Source organism: Pseudozyma flocculosa, assembly GCF_000417875.1.
Source record: "Pseudozyma flocculosa PF-1 unplaced genomic scaffold scaffold00025, whole genome shotgun sequence".
NCBI lineage: Eukaryota > Fungi > Basidiomycota > Ustilaginomycetes > Ustilaginales > Ustilaginaceae > Pseudozyma > Pseudozyma flocculosa.
In genome coordinates this window covers 210,328-223,792 of record NW_006920893.1, presented here as the reverse complement: position 1 = coordinate 223,792, position 13,465 = coordinate 210,328, and the positions used below count along the sequence as shown (strand labels likewise).

The following is a 13,465-nucleotide window of genomic DNA, read 5'->3' as shown; positions in this document are numbered from 1 at the left end:
CGACTCGATCGTAGACACCGTCCAGCGGCGCGGCGGCATCCTCACCCACGCCGACCTCGAGGCCTACCGCACCGTCGTCGGGCCCGCCGTGCGCGGCGACTGGCTCGGCGGCCGGCGCGTCTTTACCACGCCGGCGCCTACGTCGGGCCCCATCCTCCTCTCGATGCTCAACGTCCTCTCCCTCTACCCCTCGTACGTCGCCGAGGGCGCGACGGGCCTCAACGTGCACCGCCTCATCGAGTCGCTCAAGTTTGGCTTTGCGCAGCGCACCGAGCTCGCCGACCCGGCCTTCATGGCGCCCGAGGGCCTGGCCCGCATCGACGAGATCCCCACGCCCGCCGAGGCGCGGCGGGTGCGCGCCAACATCACCGACGACGCGACGCACCCGCTGGCCTACTACGGTCCCAAGTTCGACATCGTCGACGACCACGGCACCATGCACCTCTCGGTCGTCGACGAGCACGGCGGCGCAGTGGCGCTGACGTCGACCGTCAACCTCATCTTTGGCTCGCGCGTCCTCGACGAGCGCACGGGCATCATCCTCAACGACGAGATGGACGACACCTCGACTCCCGGCGTGCCCAACGCCTTTGGGCTGGCGCCATCGCCTTACAACTACCCCGAGGCGGGCAAGAGGCCGCTCTCGTCGACGTGCCCCACGATCGTCGAGCACGACGACGGCAGCGTCGACCTCGTCATTGGCGGGTCGGGCGGCTCGCGCATCTTTGGCTCCGTCGCCCAGACGATGCTCCAGAGGGAGTGGGGCCGCGACCTCAGCGACGCCATCGAACAGCCGCGCGTCCACCACCAGCTCCTCCCCACCATGGTCACGGCCGAGAGCGGATACGCCGAAAAGACCCTCAACGCCCTCCGCGGCCGCGGGCACGAGGTGCTCGAGTTTGACATCAACCTCGCCGTCGCAGAGGTCCAGGCCGTCGAGGCCAGCGGCAGGGGCAGGACGAGGAGCGTCAGAGCCGCCAGCGATTCTCGGAAAGGCGGCATCGCCGTCGCCTACTAGAGGCGCGGGAGGCGCGAGAGAGGGTTCTTTTTCCACTGCTGCATCGTCATCGTCATCGTCGTCGTCGTCGTCGTCATTGTTGTTGTTGATGTTGTCGGCGGCAGCTCGAGCCCTCCACAAGACAGTTTGGAATTGCACATCTCTGCTCGATATCACATCATGCACCCGCCCCGTCCCGTTCAGCCCTGGAGCATCTTGCGGAAGTCGTCCTGGCCTTTGGGCTTGGCAGCGGCGGCGGGGCCAGACGAGAGTGAAGGTGTTCCATCGACGTCCATGTCGTCGGTCGCGGACACGGACATGGTTCCCTCTTGCGCCGGCGCCGACGTGGGCGCGCCGCCGTCTGTGCGGGCGGATGGGTGGGCGCCAAAGCCCAGGCCGCCCCTCGCGCCCCTACCGCGTCCCCTGCCCCTGCCCCTCGCCCTCGTCGAAGCACGAGGCACAAAGGCCTCCACGCGTTCCGCACCCTCCCCTCCTCCCCCCGCATCTCCAGCCGATGGCGGCACCGCTGCCTTTGTCGTCGAAGCGGCAGCGCCATCGGGGAGCACCCTCATCTGTACGCCTTCGCCGTAGGGGAACGAGGTGCGCAGCGCCGCCCGGCCCGCGACCGCGACATCGTGGAACTCGACGGTGGCCACGCCGCTCTCGTCGCCCTCGGTCCAGAAGACGCGCCGCACGCTGCCGCCGCCGCCGCCGCCCATGGCCTTTTCGACGCTCTGCTGAATCAGAGCCTCTTGCGCCGTCGACGGGATCCCGCCCAGCCGGACGCTCCGAAGTCGTCGTTGCTCCGCCTCCACCCCGCGTCGTGCGGCTCGGTTCGTCGGCGCGGCTGCTGCTGCTGCTCCTCCACCGGGTGCCGGCGTGCCCGTTTGGGACGATGCGGATGATGAGCCAGCGGCGGGGGCAGGGGCGGGCGGGTTCGAGTGGACGGTGCCGTGCATCCCGCGATTCTTGGCGAGCGTGACGGCAATGACCTTGCCGCGCAGCTTGCTCCCGTTGAGCTCCTTCATCGCCCTCGTCGCATCGAGGGGCGAGGCAAAGTCGAGGAACGCCACGCCTTTACCGCCGCCCTTGCCATCGACGGCCGAGGGCAGGCGAGCCGCCTCGACGCGTCCGAACGGCTCAAAGTGGGCGCGCACCTCGGACTCGGCCACGAAGCGCGGCAGGCCAGAGACGAAGAGCTCGCGCGCATTGGCGTCGGCGTCCGACCGCACCTTGCGCCGCGACGGGTCCGAGAGCGCCACGTTGAGCGTGCACTTTTCGTCGAGCCGGCGTCCGTCGAGCTCGAGCGCCGCCGCCGCACTGGTCGGCAGCGTAAACTGCACGTAGACGAAGCGCCGGGTCGAGACAAACTTGCGGCTCGGCCAGCGCACGTCAAAGATGGTGCCGTACGGCCCAAACGTGCGGCGCACCGCCTCGTCGTCCCACGACTCTGGGAAGTTTGTCACGAACAGCGTGCACTGCCACCCCAGGTGCACCGAGGCCACGGCGTCGTGCAGCCGCTTCATGTTGCGCGTCTGCGCCGACGCCGCACCCGCCCGGTCGCGGAACTCGACCAGCGCTGCGGCCGTCGCCTCGCCGCTCGACGCGTCGGTGAGCTGTCGCGGACCGGTGATCGACACGATCTCGCCGCAGTCGCGCAGGAACGCGCGGATCGCCCCCGGCGCCACGTCAGCGGGAAGTCCGGCCACCAGCACCGAGCTGTTTTCGCGATCCCTCGTCGGCTCGTCGTGAGTCTTGGCCTTTTTTTGCGACTCGTCGGCGGCGGCGGTTGCGGTTGCGGCGGGTGCGGCGGGCGTTGGGTCGGCATTCAGAGCCGCAGTGGTAGCAGGGTCTGTCGCGCCACCGTCGTTGTTGATCGGGTCGGCGTTGCTGTTCTTCGAGCCGGTCGCGCCGCCGACGGCGTCTTCGGCTTTGCGCTTGACTCCTGCGATGCTGTCGGTGCTGGCATCGACCAGGGCACCGACAGCCACGGCCTCGTCAGCGGCGTCTGCGGCGACTTGCTGATGCTGGTGCTGCTGCTGAGGCTGCTCGGGCCCCTGCTCGGTGGCGTACGAAGCGTACCACAGCTGCCAGATGCGCTCCCGCTCCGCCTTGGCCTTGCTGACGGCGTAGTCGACGTCCTCGATCCTGCCGCGCTGGTGCTCAAACTGGAGCCACTCGTCGAGCAGCTGCTCGTAGCCCGCCGTGTCCTGCCCCGCCCGCGAGCTGAGCGACCGCTCAAACTTGTTGACGCAGCCCTTGAACCACCCCCTCGCCTTGCGCGCGTCGTGGCGCCGGATCCAGTAGGCCGCCGCCTCGCGGTAGACGCGCACGTTTTCGCCCTGCGCCTTGACCGCATTCTGCCACACGGTCTCGGCCAGCTCGTTGAGCCCGGCACCCGCTTCCGAGTCCGGCCCTCCGAGCGCGGCGACGGCCCGCTCGACCCAGTCGACGGCGTAGCGCTCCAGCCGCAGCGCGCCGTCCTGCTCCGCGGATGCCAGCTTGCCCGTCTCGCTGAGGCCGTAGCTGATCAGCGCGTACACCTCCATGAACTTGTCCATCGACGAGGCCGGGTCGACGTCGGGGCCCGCCTCTGCCGACGTGGCCGCAAGCTCTCGAGCTGCCGCTTCCCGCTCGCAGTCGATCCGGGCGATCAGCAGATCGACGAGCCCAGCACCTTTCTCCGTAATGCCGGGATAGCTCATGATGCGAGCAAAGACATCCTCGATCAGGTTCTTTGGCCTCTTGAAGCGGGACAGCTGCCTCATGTAGGTGGTGAACACCGACGCCGAGCCGGGCAGCACGTGCGTCGACCGTTCGCACGTCTTGAGGACCAGGATGACGTCTGGCTTGGCCGAGAGGTGCTGCTCCTCGACCGATGGACGAAGCGAGAAAGTTGCAGGCCGCCTCATCAGCTACCGTCGCCCCTCAACGATGCGCACGTTCTGTCCTCCTGGCCTTACGATCGACTCACCAAGGTCGAAACATAGTCCTGCCAAAGGCCTTCGGCGATGGAGGTGCGTTCGTAGAAGCGCTGCTCCGCTTCCGCTCTCTGCTGCTCCTTGTCCGTCTTGCGCACCTTCTTCTGCCACTCCGTCTGCTTGGCAAGCCAAGCCGCCGTGGGCGGTTCCGTCTCCCACTGCTGCAGGTCCGACTCTGGACTTGGCGGATAGGTTCCGTACTGCGAAATCGCGCGCTCGTAGAGACCACTGGCGAGGCTCTGCTCGGTCTGGGCCAGCGCCTTGTCCTTGCCCCTCGCAGCTCTGGCGGCCGCCTTCTGCTGCCACAGCAGGTAGGGCTTCCAGTATGTGGCAAACGTCGCAGGGTCCGGGCGCGATACGCCGGCCGTCTTTTGGTAGGCCCGCAGCGCGGCCAGGCTGTCCTCGTACTGCTCTCGCTCGGCGAGGACCTTTTTGGATGAGGCGAAGACTTTGTTGGCGGCCAGAAGCTCGGTTTCGTAGCTCTCGGCGGGAAGGTGGTTGGTTACGAAGCGCGAGTAGCTCTGGAATGTATCGTCGATGCCTGGTGGTTGGCGATCGATTTGGAGCAGCGGGTCAGCTGTGGATCCAGCAGTGAGCGAGCGCGCGGCAACGGCTCATCGTGGGCACAGACTCACAGACATGGGGCACGCGCAGCCTGGCCAGGTAGGCTTGCTTGATGGTCTCGGTCTGAGCCGCTGCATCGCCGTGATTCGAGTCGAGGAGCGCCTGCTCGAATGCGAGGTATAGCTGCCAGACCAATTGGCTCTGTCGGGCGTGGAACAGAGCAGAAAAGGGACGTGCGGTATCAGCAGCCGGGTCTCCGGTGTTGGGTCCGTTACCCTAGGATCGAGTGCGGGTCACGTACCTCGTCGATGTGATAGGCGCACCGGGTGTAGGCCGCTCGTATCGCGCTCCGCACGGCTTCGACGCTGAGGATGGACTGAAGCGCAGCCTCGGAGCTTTCTGTCCGGAGCCTTGGCAGCGAGCTCGGGACGTAGGTGGACGTCGCTGCGTCGATGCTGGGACCGCCGGTGACGCCCGTCCAAGCCGCCAGTGGCTCGATGCTGTCCCGCCCCTTGTCCTCCGCGCCTCTCTCCGCATCGTCGTCATCTTCGTCTTCTCCGTCGCGCTTCGCTGATGTGGGTACGACGATCGAAGACGTCGCGCCAAAGTAGTGAAGCAGCAGGCTGATGTAGAGGCGTACGAGACCGGTGTCGATGAGCGTGTCGCAGCTCCTGGCGTGCTCCTCGAGGATCGACTCGAGGCCGGCTGGATCGAGGCCCGCCTCGGCGTGGGCGTGTAGCAGGGCGGCGAGGTAGGTCTTCCACTCTTGCGGCAGCAGGGCCAGGTCTGTAGCGGTGCGCTGGTAGGTGTCGACCAGCTGGGCGAGGAGCTGCGATGATTCGGCGGTGGAGTTCGTGCGCTTGAGCAGCGCCTGCTGCAGGGAGCGTAGCGTCTCGCGCCTGGCGGCAGGATCGAGGTCGGATTGCCGCTGTTGGGTCGAGTGGTCCACGACCATGTCGGCAGAGACTGCTGCCTGGGCGTGGACGTCGTCCATGGCGGTATCCGAGTCGGCGAGGTCCATGCTGTTCCAATTGCGCCACCGCTCGAGCACGTGAACCGAGCAGAGAGATGCTGGAGCGAAACCCGGACGAGCGAGATGGCCCAAAGAGGAGAAGGAAAAGGAGCAGGAAGACGTGCGCTTGCGATGCGAGGATAGATGGACGCGCGAAGATGGAGGGCGGAAGGCGAAGAGGAGCAAGGCGGAAAAAGCAGGTTGCAATGTGGAGCGGCGGCCCGGGCGCGCCAGCGTGCTCAGCCCGCCACCCAACACGCCCGATCTCGGCGCGACCACTCCGCCCGCCCTCGTCGCAGCATCACTCTTCTAGCTCACAGAGGCTTGACTCGACTCGACTCGACTCGACTCGCAAACGGTGACACGGGCAAGTCTCATTCGTCTAGCGGAAGACGTCCGTCTATACAAGCTGCTTGGCACGCTGACCTCGGGCGTGCTCAGAAGAACTGGCGCTTGTCCGAGTCCTCGGGCACCCACACCGCCACGCTGCGCGGGTGGCACTTGAACTCGGCCCAGCCGTCCTGGTTGATCTCGACCTGGCCCTGGTACCAGCCGATGACGTCGACAAACTTGCGCCCGGCGTGGCCCTTGCCCACCTCCATCCACTTGGTCCCCTCGCCGTCGCCGTTGCACATGACGACCGCGCACCCCTCCTTGCGCTCCGTCCCCTTCTTGCCGGCGCCCCTCTCCTCGTCGCTCGGCTCCATGGCCTCGACGCCCTCGCGGGTCCAGCCGATACAGTTGGCGTGGTCCATGTAGTCGCGCTGGACGCCGTAGGCAAAGTGCTTGCGCGCCTTGAGGAACTTTTCCAGATCGGCCATGGGCTGCGCGTAGCCCTCGTCGCCCTCCTTGCCCTTGGCGTTGCACCCCTCGAGGTCGCCCAGGAAGACGCACGGGTACCCGTCCTGGCGCAGCAGGATCAGGCTGTACGCCAGCGGCTTGAAGGCGGCCGGCACCGGGCTCTGCAGGCTCTGCCCCGCCTGCGTATCGTGGTTCTCGACCAGCGTCACGGCATCGATGGGACGCCGCTGCACAATGGTGCCGTCAAACACCTTGCGCAGATCGTACGACGAGCCCGCCGCGCCCGCCTCGGCAAAGTTGTAGTGCAGCGGCGCATCAAACAGCGAAAACTGCTCGTCGCCAAACTTGTCCAGGTACTCGATGCACGAGTCGACGCTGTCCTTCCAGAACTCGCCCACCGAAAAGGCAATCGGGCCCTCGGTCTCGTCGACGGCCTCCAGGCCGCGCTCCTTGCGCAGCTGCCGCGCCTCGTCGCGGACCGCGGCGACAAAGTCGTGGATAAACTCGCGGGAGATGTGCTGTCGGCGCGTGTGGGACGCGAGGCGATTGTAGCGGGGCAGCACCAGGGAGAAGGACAAGGAAGGGATCCATCAGTCACTATCCACACTGGATGCGGCGAAGGCCTGCGCTTGACTGGCCGGCCGCCTGGCCGCGACCGCACCTGCGACCGCGCCTGCGACTCACCTTGACCGCATCGAAGCGGAAGCCCGCGACGGGAAAGTTGCGCAGCATCCACCGGCCCCACTTGAGCATGTCGTCCTTGACGTCGCCGTGGGCGTGGTCAATGTCGGAGAACATGAGGTAGTCAAAGTTGCCGTTCTCGCGGTCCGTGTCCGAGGCCCAGTGCTTGTTGTCGCCCTCGATGCGGAAGATGGCCTTCTGCTCGCCCTTTTGGTCCCAGTCGACGCCGGTGAAGTGCTCAAAGCCCCACTGGAACGACGAGTGCTTGTCGCCGCGGCCGGGGAAGGTGAAGCGGGTCCAGCCGTCGATGTCGAAGGGCTCGTCGTCGATGATCTCGTTGCGGTTGTCCGAGTTGACGCGGCGCACCTTGAACGTCTGGAGCTCGTCGGCGCCCGCCTTGTGGTTGAGCACGGCGTCAATGTAGATGGCGATGCCGTTGTCGCGCAGCGCCTTCATGGCCGCCTCGAGCTGCTCGCGCGTGCCGTACTTTGTGCGGTGGGCGGGTGTGAGCCCGGCCTTTTCGTCGCGCGGATGGGCGAACTCGCCGAGGTCGTACAGGTCGTAGATGTCGTAGCCCGTCGACTCGGGCGACGACGACTTGGTCGGAGGCGGCAGCCAGACGGCCGTGATGCCCATGTCGGCGAAGCGCTTGGCGTTGCTGGCCAGCCAGTCCCAGTGCACGCCGCCGTCGGGCGTGTACCACTCGAAGGCCTGCATCATGGTGTAGTTGAACTCATGGGCGTCCGAGTGCTTGTTGGCCGAGGAAGCCATGGTGGGCGTGGAGGCGGCGGAAGCGGCGGGAGCGGCGGGGGCGAGGGCAGGCGCTGGCGGGAGGTAGGTTCAGGGGGCGTCTAGCAGGTGGCGAGCGAGCGGATGACGAGCGGCGAGGGATCAATGGCAGGGGAGGAGACGAGGAGACGTTAATGGTGGTCGGGCGTAGGAAGAGATGCCCCTGCCTGGCCGAGGAGAGGAAGCCTTCTTAAGTAGCAGGAGGGGGGATCGACCTCGCTACCACAGCCCGCAAGCTGCCGCTGTCCAGCCTGGCCCCAGGGTCAGGGCCAAGCCACGTTGCCAGCGCCCCCAAGGCAGGGCAGGGCAGGGCAGAACGAACTTCCGTCGAGACGGTCGCTGTCGGCCGCGGCAGAGGGATGCATGAGGATCAGGCATCGGAATGGGTCCGCGCGTTGCTTCGAATTCGACCTCCGTCGAGGGCGGTGTTGGACCAACACGCAGGCAGGCGCGTTCAGCAGGCTAGGCAAGCAAGAGGCGGCAGGTAGGTTCGAGCAAGGGTCGGGGTCGAGGCAGGCAGGGTGACATCGTCGTGCTGCTCCAGATTCGAGATTATCGGATTGCCCGCCGCCGATGGGCTAAATCGAGAGCTCGTCTGCACTGCATCTGCCTTCGCCTGTGCCTAGGAACGGCCGGGGACGTGGACGTGGGGGAACGTGCGTCGAGATGCATGGCGCTGGCGCGTCCCTAATCGCCTCTCGCTGCCCTGCCACCCACCCGCCTACCTGGCCAAGTTCCCAAAACCCCAGAGCGCGTGGATAGGGCCTAAAGCCGCCGCCTGTTTCTCGTCGTCCGCTCTCAGGACCGCGGAGCGCACCAGGCAGAGTGATGACGGCGGCTTGCCTTGGAAGGGCACAGAAGAGGCCGCTGAAGAAGACCAGGCAGAGGATGCGTACGTCGTCCAGCCCTGCCTGAGTTCCTGTTGCTCTCGCTCTGCCTGCACACACTTCCACGTGCCCGAAGCTAGAAGAGACCCCAGCTCGTACCGCCGCCTCCTTCATTCGACGTCACGCCCAGAGCTCTTGATCATCTCGGACCATTGGATCCCAAAAGAGGCAGATATGGAAGCGCAGCAGACAATCGCACACGAAGACGACGACGATGACATGATGCCGCTGAGCTTTTTTGCCGAGTCTAGAGGATGCTGCAGGGACGTGGCTGCTTCCGACGACACCCTTAGTTGTCAAACTGGAGGTCGACTCCCCACTGCGATGGCGCAACAGCAAGCACGAGACAAAGGAGCACGGCCGTCGATGGGCAAAGGGACAAAGTCAGCACGATGTCGGAACGAAAGCCCGGCTTGCCCTCAAGTGGGCTGCAGCTCCGGCTCCGCACAGCCACCAACGGCTACTCACGGCGGGCTGGATCAGACGGACGGCTTTGCCGGGCTGCTGGCTGAGCTCGTTGAGCTTGAGCATCTCGTCGTCCGAGAGCGTGATGAGCTTGGCGTTGGTGGCGATGCGGCTCGGCGTGACCGACTTGGGCAGGACGACGACGCCGCGCTGGGCGGCCCACGAGATGACGACCTGGGCCGGGTCGGCGCCGTGCTTGCTTGCAATCTCGGTGACCAGCGGGTCCTGCAGCACCGGTCCGCCCGACGAGCCCAGCGGCGAGTAGGCCTGCGGCACGATGCCCTTGCTCTGGCAGTACGAGACGAGCTTGTGCTGCGGCAGGAAGGGGTGCAGCTCGATCCTGTCGGCGAGGTCGGGGGAGAAAAGTCGGAGGTGGACGCGTGGCAAGCGAGCAGGAGTGAGTTGTGAATTCTGAAGCCGTCCTTGCCCTTGTCGACCTGGCCGGCAAGCTTCCGCTGCTACTCACTGGTTGGCGGCGGGGACAATCTTGGCCTTGGAGAGGATGCGCTCGAGGTAGGCGGTGCTGCAGTTGGAGACGCCGATAGCCTTGGCCTTGCCGGTGGCGTGCAGCTTCTCCATGAGCTCCCAGGTCTGCTCGACGGTCCACTCGGCGTCGATGGCGCGCGATCCGTCCGCGTTGAGCGGGATCTTTTCGTCGCCGCGGATGATGAGCGGGATGGGCCAGTGCTGCTCGAGAACATAGATCGAGGAAGGGATTGATCAGCTTCACAGGCATAGACTTGTAGTAGGAAAGCCAATTCCCACGCACCACGAGGAGCAGGTCGACGTAGTCCAGTCCGAGCTTCTTGAGCGAGTCGTCGAGGCCCTCTTCGGGTCGGCGGTGGTAGGTGCCCCTGCAAGGGAAATCGACCGGAGGAGGGTGTGGGCAGCCGAAGTGAGCAGGAGGCTACGGAGCAGAGGAGGCAGCAGTGCGATGGCTCGACGAGTGTCGGCGCACACTCACCAGATCTTTGTGGTGATGAAGAGCTCTTCGCGGGGCACGCCGGCGGCCTTGATGCCCTCGCCGACCTCGTGCTCGTTGCCGTACATCCAGGCGCAGTCAATGTGGCGGTATCCTGGAGGGCGCGGTGGTTGGAGATGGCGGGACGAGCCAGGTTACGGTCAGTCGGGGCAAGGCAATTTAGTCGTGAAAGCGAGCCATGCTGCACTGGCACTGGCACTGGCACTGGCACTGGCACTCACCGGCCTTGATGGCGCTCTCGACGGCCTTTGCGACCTCGCCAGGGGCCGACTGCCAGGTGCCGAGGCCGACGACGGGGATGGGTGCGCCCGTGTTGAGCTTGAAGGTCTTCTGACCGGGGGCGGCGGAAGGGTACTGCGACATGGTGGCTGGTGGTGGTGGCTGGTGGTGTTGTCGGAGGTGATGCTGCTGCTGCTGGCGGAGGTGGTGGTGGTGGTCTAGGCAGACGAGAGCTCGGCGGGGCTGACGAGGATAGGCTTTTGACGTCGCCCTGGCCATCGCCAGGTGGGTTTGCCGTTCCCCCACGCCATGGTGCCTCAGCAGGCCGAGCCAGGCAGGGGAGGGGGGGAGCTGGCTGGACGGCGTGCGGTGGTGAGTGAGGTCGCGAAGGTTTGTGGGGGGATGGGGGAAGAGGGAGGCGTGCAAGGTGGTCCGAGCGTGGCCCGCTCGCAATTTGCTCGCCGTGACAGGCCCGTGGGGGGGGCAGCCGTTGGACGTGGGGGGGACAAGCCAGGGCAAGCAAGCAGCGGCCTGCTGGCGGTTGTCGCCAAGAAAGGGCGCGCAAGCTGTCCGCGTAGCGTGCTCTTCGCACCGCCGGACCGCTCTGGCGGCCAGCTCGCCTCCACATGGCCTGGCTGGCTGTCCAACACCTCACCAACCAACCAACCAACCTGCCGTCCACCACCGCCGTCGCTCGTGTGGCCATCATCGTCGCCTTCCACCTTCTTCCTCCCCTTGCTTGCCTGCTTGCTGCCATTGTTACAGTGTAGCTGACCGGTGACGATGGCCACGCATCTGGAACGACGACCGCGCTCGCCACACGGCAACGGACGACTTCGACGGCGATCAGATGGATGGCGATGATCCGGCCTCAGCGGTGCGTGCTCGGGCGCTTCGGCCTTCATGGCCGCGATGAATTGGCCGAGGGATGTCATGCCCGCGAGGCCCAGGCTTCCGTCACGACGTCGTCCGCTCTTGTCAGGCCTACGTGCTACGGGCGATGTCGTTGGCACGGCCACGTCGGATCCGTCGCAGCGGCGTCACGCTATAACCGTCTGGCACGAGATGCTGTTCCTCCAGGCCTGGTCCAAAGAGCGTCGAGTCCCGGAGTGCACCGTGGAAATCGGCATCGGGCCGACTAGTCAAGAGCCGCTCGCTCCTTCTTCTCGCTCGAGAACAACACAACGTTCTCAGCCGCAAGCAGGAAACAAGGCCTTGCCCTTGAGTCGCCAGACGGACCACGACATCGGCGACGTTCTGTCGACACCGGCGACCCCACATCTCTCCTTTCTTCGGCATCGTCGCTCCTCGTTGCATCCTCGACCGACTACCCCACGCAACGCAACGGAGACCGAACCCCACCCCCCGCCGTCCCCGCGGTAGGTAAGTACGGCATCGTGGGGCTGCTACCGGTGGGTGCACATGGGTACGCCAACGCGAGTTTCCCGACGGTGCGGGGTGGGCAAGGGCAAGCAAGGTCGTCCAGCGGGGCGGTACCGACCAGTCGATGAGTATCAGATTGCCGAACGGCCTCGACCAGCTTTCGGAGCCGATGAGAGACAAGCATGACCGAGAGACGGAGCCAGTTCGGTCTCACCTCGGACCGGATGATCTTTCGTCGTGTCAAAACCCGAGGGACCTTTCTCGTTGGCCAGCATCTCCTCGTGCCACCTTCCCCACAACCTTGTGCGTGGCATCCACGCCGCACAGTGCGGAGAAGGCAGGGGCCGGCACCGTCAGGCTGGACGTGCCAACTCTCGTAGCCGTCCGCGACGGTCCGCGTCGCCTTGGCAAGAAGGTACGAGCCGCGGCCCATCTCGTCCTCCAACTTACGCCCGGTTTTTCTCCGATGCCGGCTTTCGCTGTCGCTCGCTCGACGGCACCCTACAGTAACTACGTGACGCTTGCCGTCACTTCCCGGCATCGTTCCACGTACAGCCCACAGGATGCAGTCGACGGCAGACCCGGCCGCGTCCTCCGGCATCGTATATCGCCACCTTGGCGCCATTCAGCCAATGGCGAAGAGGATGTCGCCGTCGCCAGGCACCGCAATCTGTGCGGGTGCGGGTGCGGGTGCGGGTGCGGCGACCCAGCCAGTGGAACGTCGTACAAAAGTCACCGATGTCTCTCTCTCCCACTTGGCCGCTGGGCCCGGCTGGCTCTCGGTTGGGCTCGGCAGGGGAGTTTTGCCGCTCGTCTTTAGGACGGGCGCCTGGCGTACATGGCTCAGTCCAAGATTGGCGCCCGCGTCGATACTTACTGCCAATATCTCCCACATCATGGGCGACGGCGTCGGCGTTCGCGTCGGTGACAGGGCAGCACTCACACCTACTGTAGGTAGAGGGGACGAGCGGAAGAAAGCCTCGAGACCTTGGTCCCATGACGCCGCCGAGGGTGGTGGAATACATACCGTACCGGTACCGTACCATTCTTCGCGGCGAGCAGGACAGAAGGCCGAACAGAGCCACCACCTGGCTCTCTCTCCCTCTCCTCTCTGCGGGGCTTTGCCGAAAAGGGGGGCGTACTTGCCGCCATTGTGCGGAAGGAGTTAGAGTGCGGGGTCGCGGCGCAGCGGCCTCTTCCTCACCATTGTTGCACACCACACCCTAAACGTACGGTAGCGAGTGCCTACGTACGGGAGAACGCTGTACTGCACACCGACCGGTATGGTGGCATGGCGGTGTGACGGTCCGCACAGCCTGCTTGTTTGCGGATGGACAGGGCGCGGGGTCGTAGGGAGGACCGGGGGACAGACCGGCCTGGCAATCTCGAGTCGACCGCTGACCTGCTCCATCCTCGCTGTTATTTCTGGCCAGAGTGAGTACACAGAGCAGTCAACTCGACTGGCCGAGTGGCTTCGGGAGCGACCAACGAGACTCCGGGGTCGAGGTCGCTGGCTGGCCGATGGCAATCTTGCGCTGAAGAAGGTGGAGAGCGTGGCCGACGGCGCACGCACGAGCTGCAGAACGCCACCGCGCCGTACGTCCCTCTGGTCCAGGCAAGGCGCCACGGAAGCCACACACTCGGTTCGGCGTGCGGGGAAGCGGACCCCCATGACTTCTTCTCCCCACTCTCTCGTTCTCAAGG

General features: G+C 65.7%; 5 protein-coding genes across 5 annotated transcripts in view; 2 read left to right on the top strand and 3 right to left on the bottom strand.

The window, feature by feature from the left end:
• PFL1_06318 (uncharacterized protein) overlaps positions 1-1,018 on the top strand; it is a gene marked incomplete at both ends in the record, with an annotated part of 2,105 nt that extends 1,087 nt beyond the window's left edge. The window contains one exon of the mRNA XM_007883859.1: positions 26-1,018. Coding sequence (XP_007882050.1) covers positions 26-1,018 — 993 coding nt within the window. The remainder of the gene's footprint in view (positions 1-25) is intronic.
• Positions 1,019-1,197: 179 nt separating this feature from the next.
• PFL1_06317 (uncharacterized protein) lies at positions 1,198-5,563 on the bottom strand (the record flags this gene model as incomplete). Its single annotated transcript, XM_007883858.1, has 4 exons — positions 1,198-3,861; positions 3,972-4,519; positions 4,614-4,743; positions 4,844-5,563. The coding sequence occupies 4 exons, from the start codon at positions 5,561-5,563 to the stop codon at positions 1,198-1,200; spliced, it is 4,062 nt and encodes a 1,353-aa protein (XP_007882049.1).
• Positions 5,564-5,991: 428 nt separating this feature from the next.
• On the bottom strand, positions 5,992-7,807 carry PFL1_06316 (uncharacterized protein; the record flags this gene model as incomplete). Its single annotated transcript, XM_007883857.1, has 2 exons — positions 5,992-6,873; positions 7,040-7,807. The coding sequence occupies 2 exons, from the start codon at positions 7,805-7,807 to the stop codon at positions 5,992-5,994; spliced, it is 1,650 nt and encodes a 549-aa protein (XP_007882048.1).
• A 1,194-nt stretch (positions 7,808-9,001) lies between these two features.
• On the bottom strand, positions 9,002-10,522 carry PFL1_06315 (uncharacterized protein; the record flags this gene model as incomplete). The annotated part of the gene is made up of 6 exons (XM_007883856.1): positions 9,002-9,031; positions 9,181-9,517; positions 9,644-9,864; positions 9,947-10,031; positions 10,142-10,253; positions 10,381-10,522. The coding sequence occupies 6 exons, from the start codon at positions 10,520-10,522 to the stop codon at positions 9,002-9,004; spliced, it is 927 nt and encodes a 308-aa protein (XP_007882047.1).
• A 1,363-nt stretch (positions 10,523-11,885) lies between these two features.
• PFL1_06314 (uncharacterized protein) lies at positions 11,886-12,581 on the top strand (the record flags this gene model as incomplete). Its single annotated transcript, XM_007883855.1, has 1 exon — positions 11,886-12,581. One exon carries the CDS (start codon positions 11,886-11,888, stop codon positions 12,579-12,581), a length of 696 nt encoding a protein of 231 aa, XP_007882046.1.
• Between the last annotated feature and the right edge of the window lie 884 nt (positions 12,582-13,465).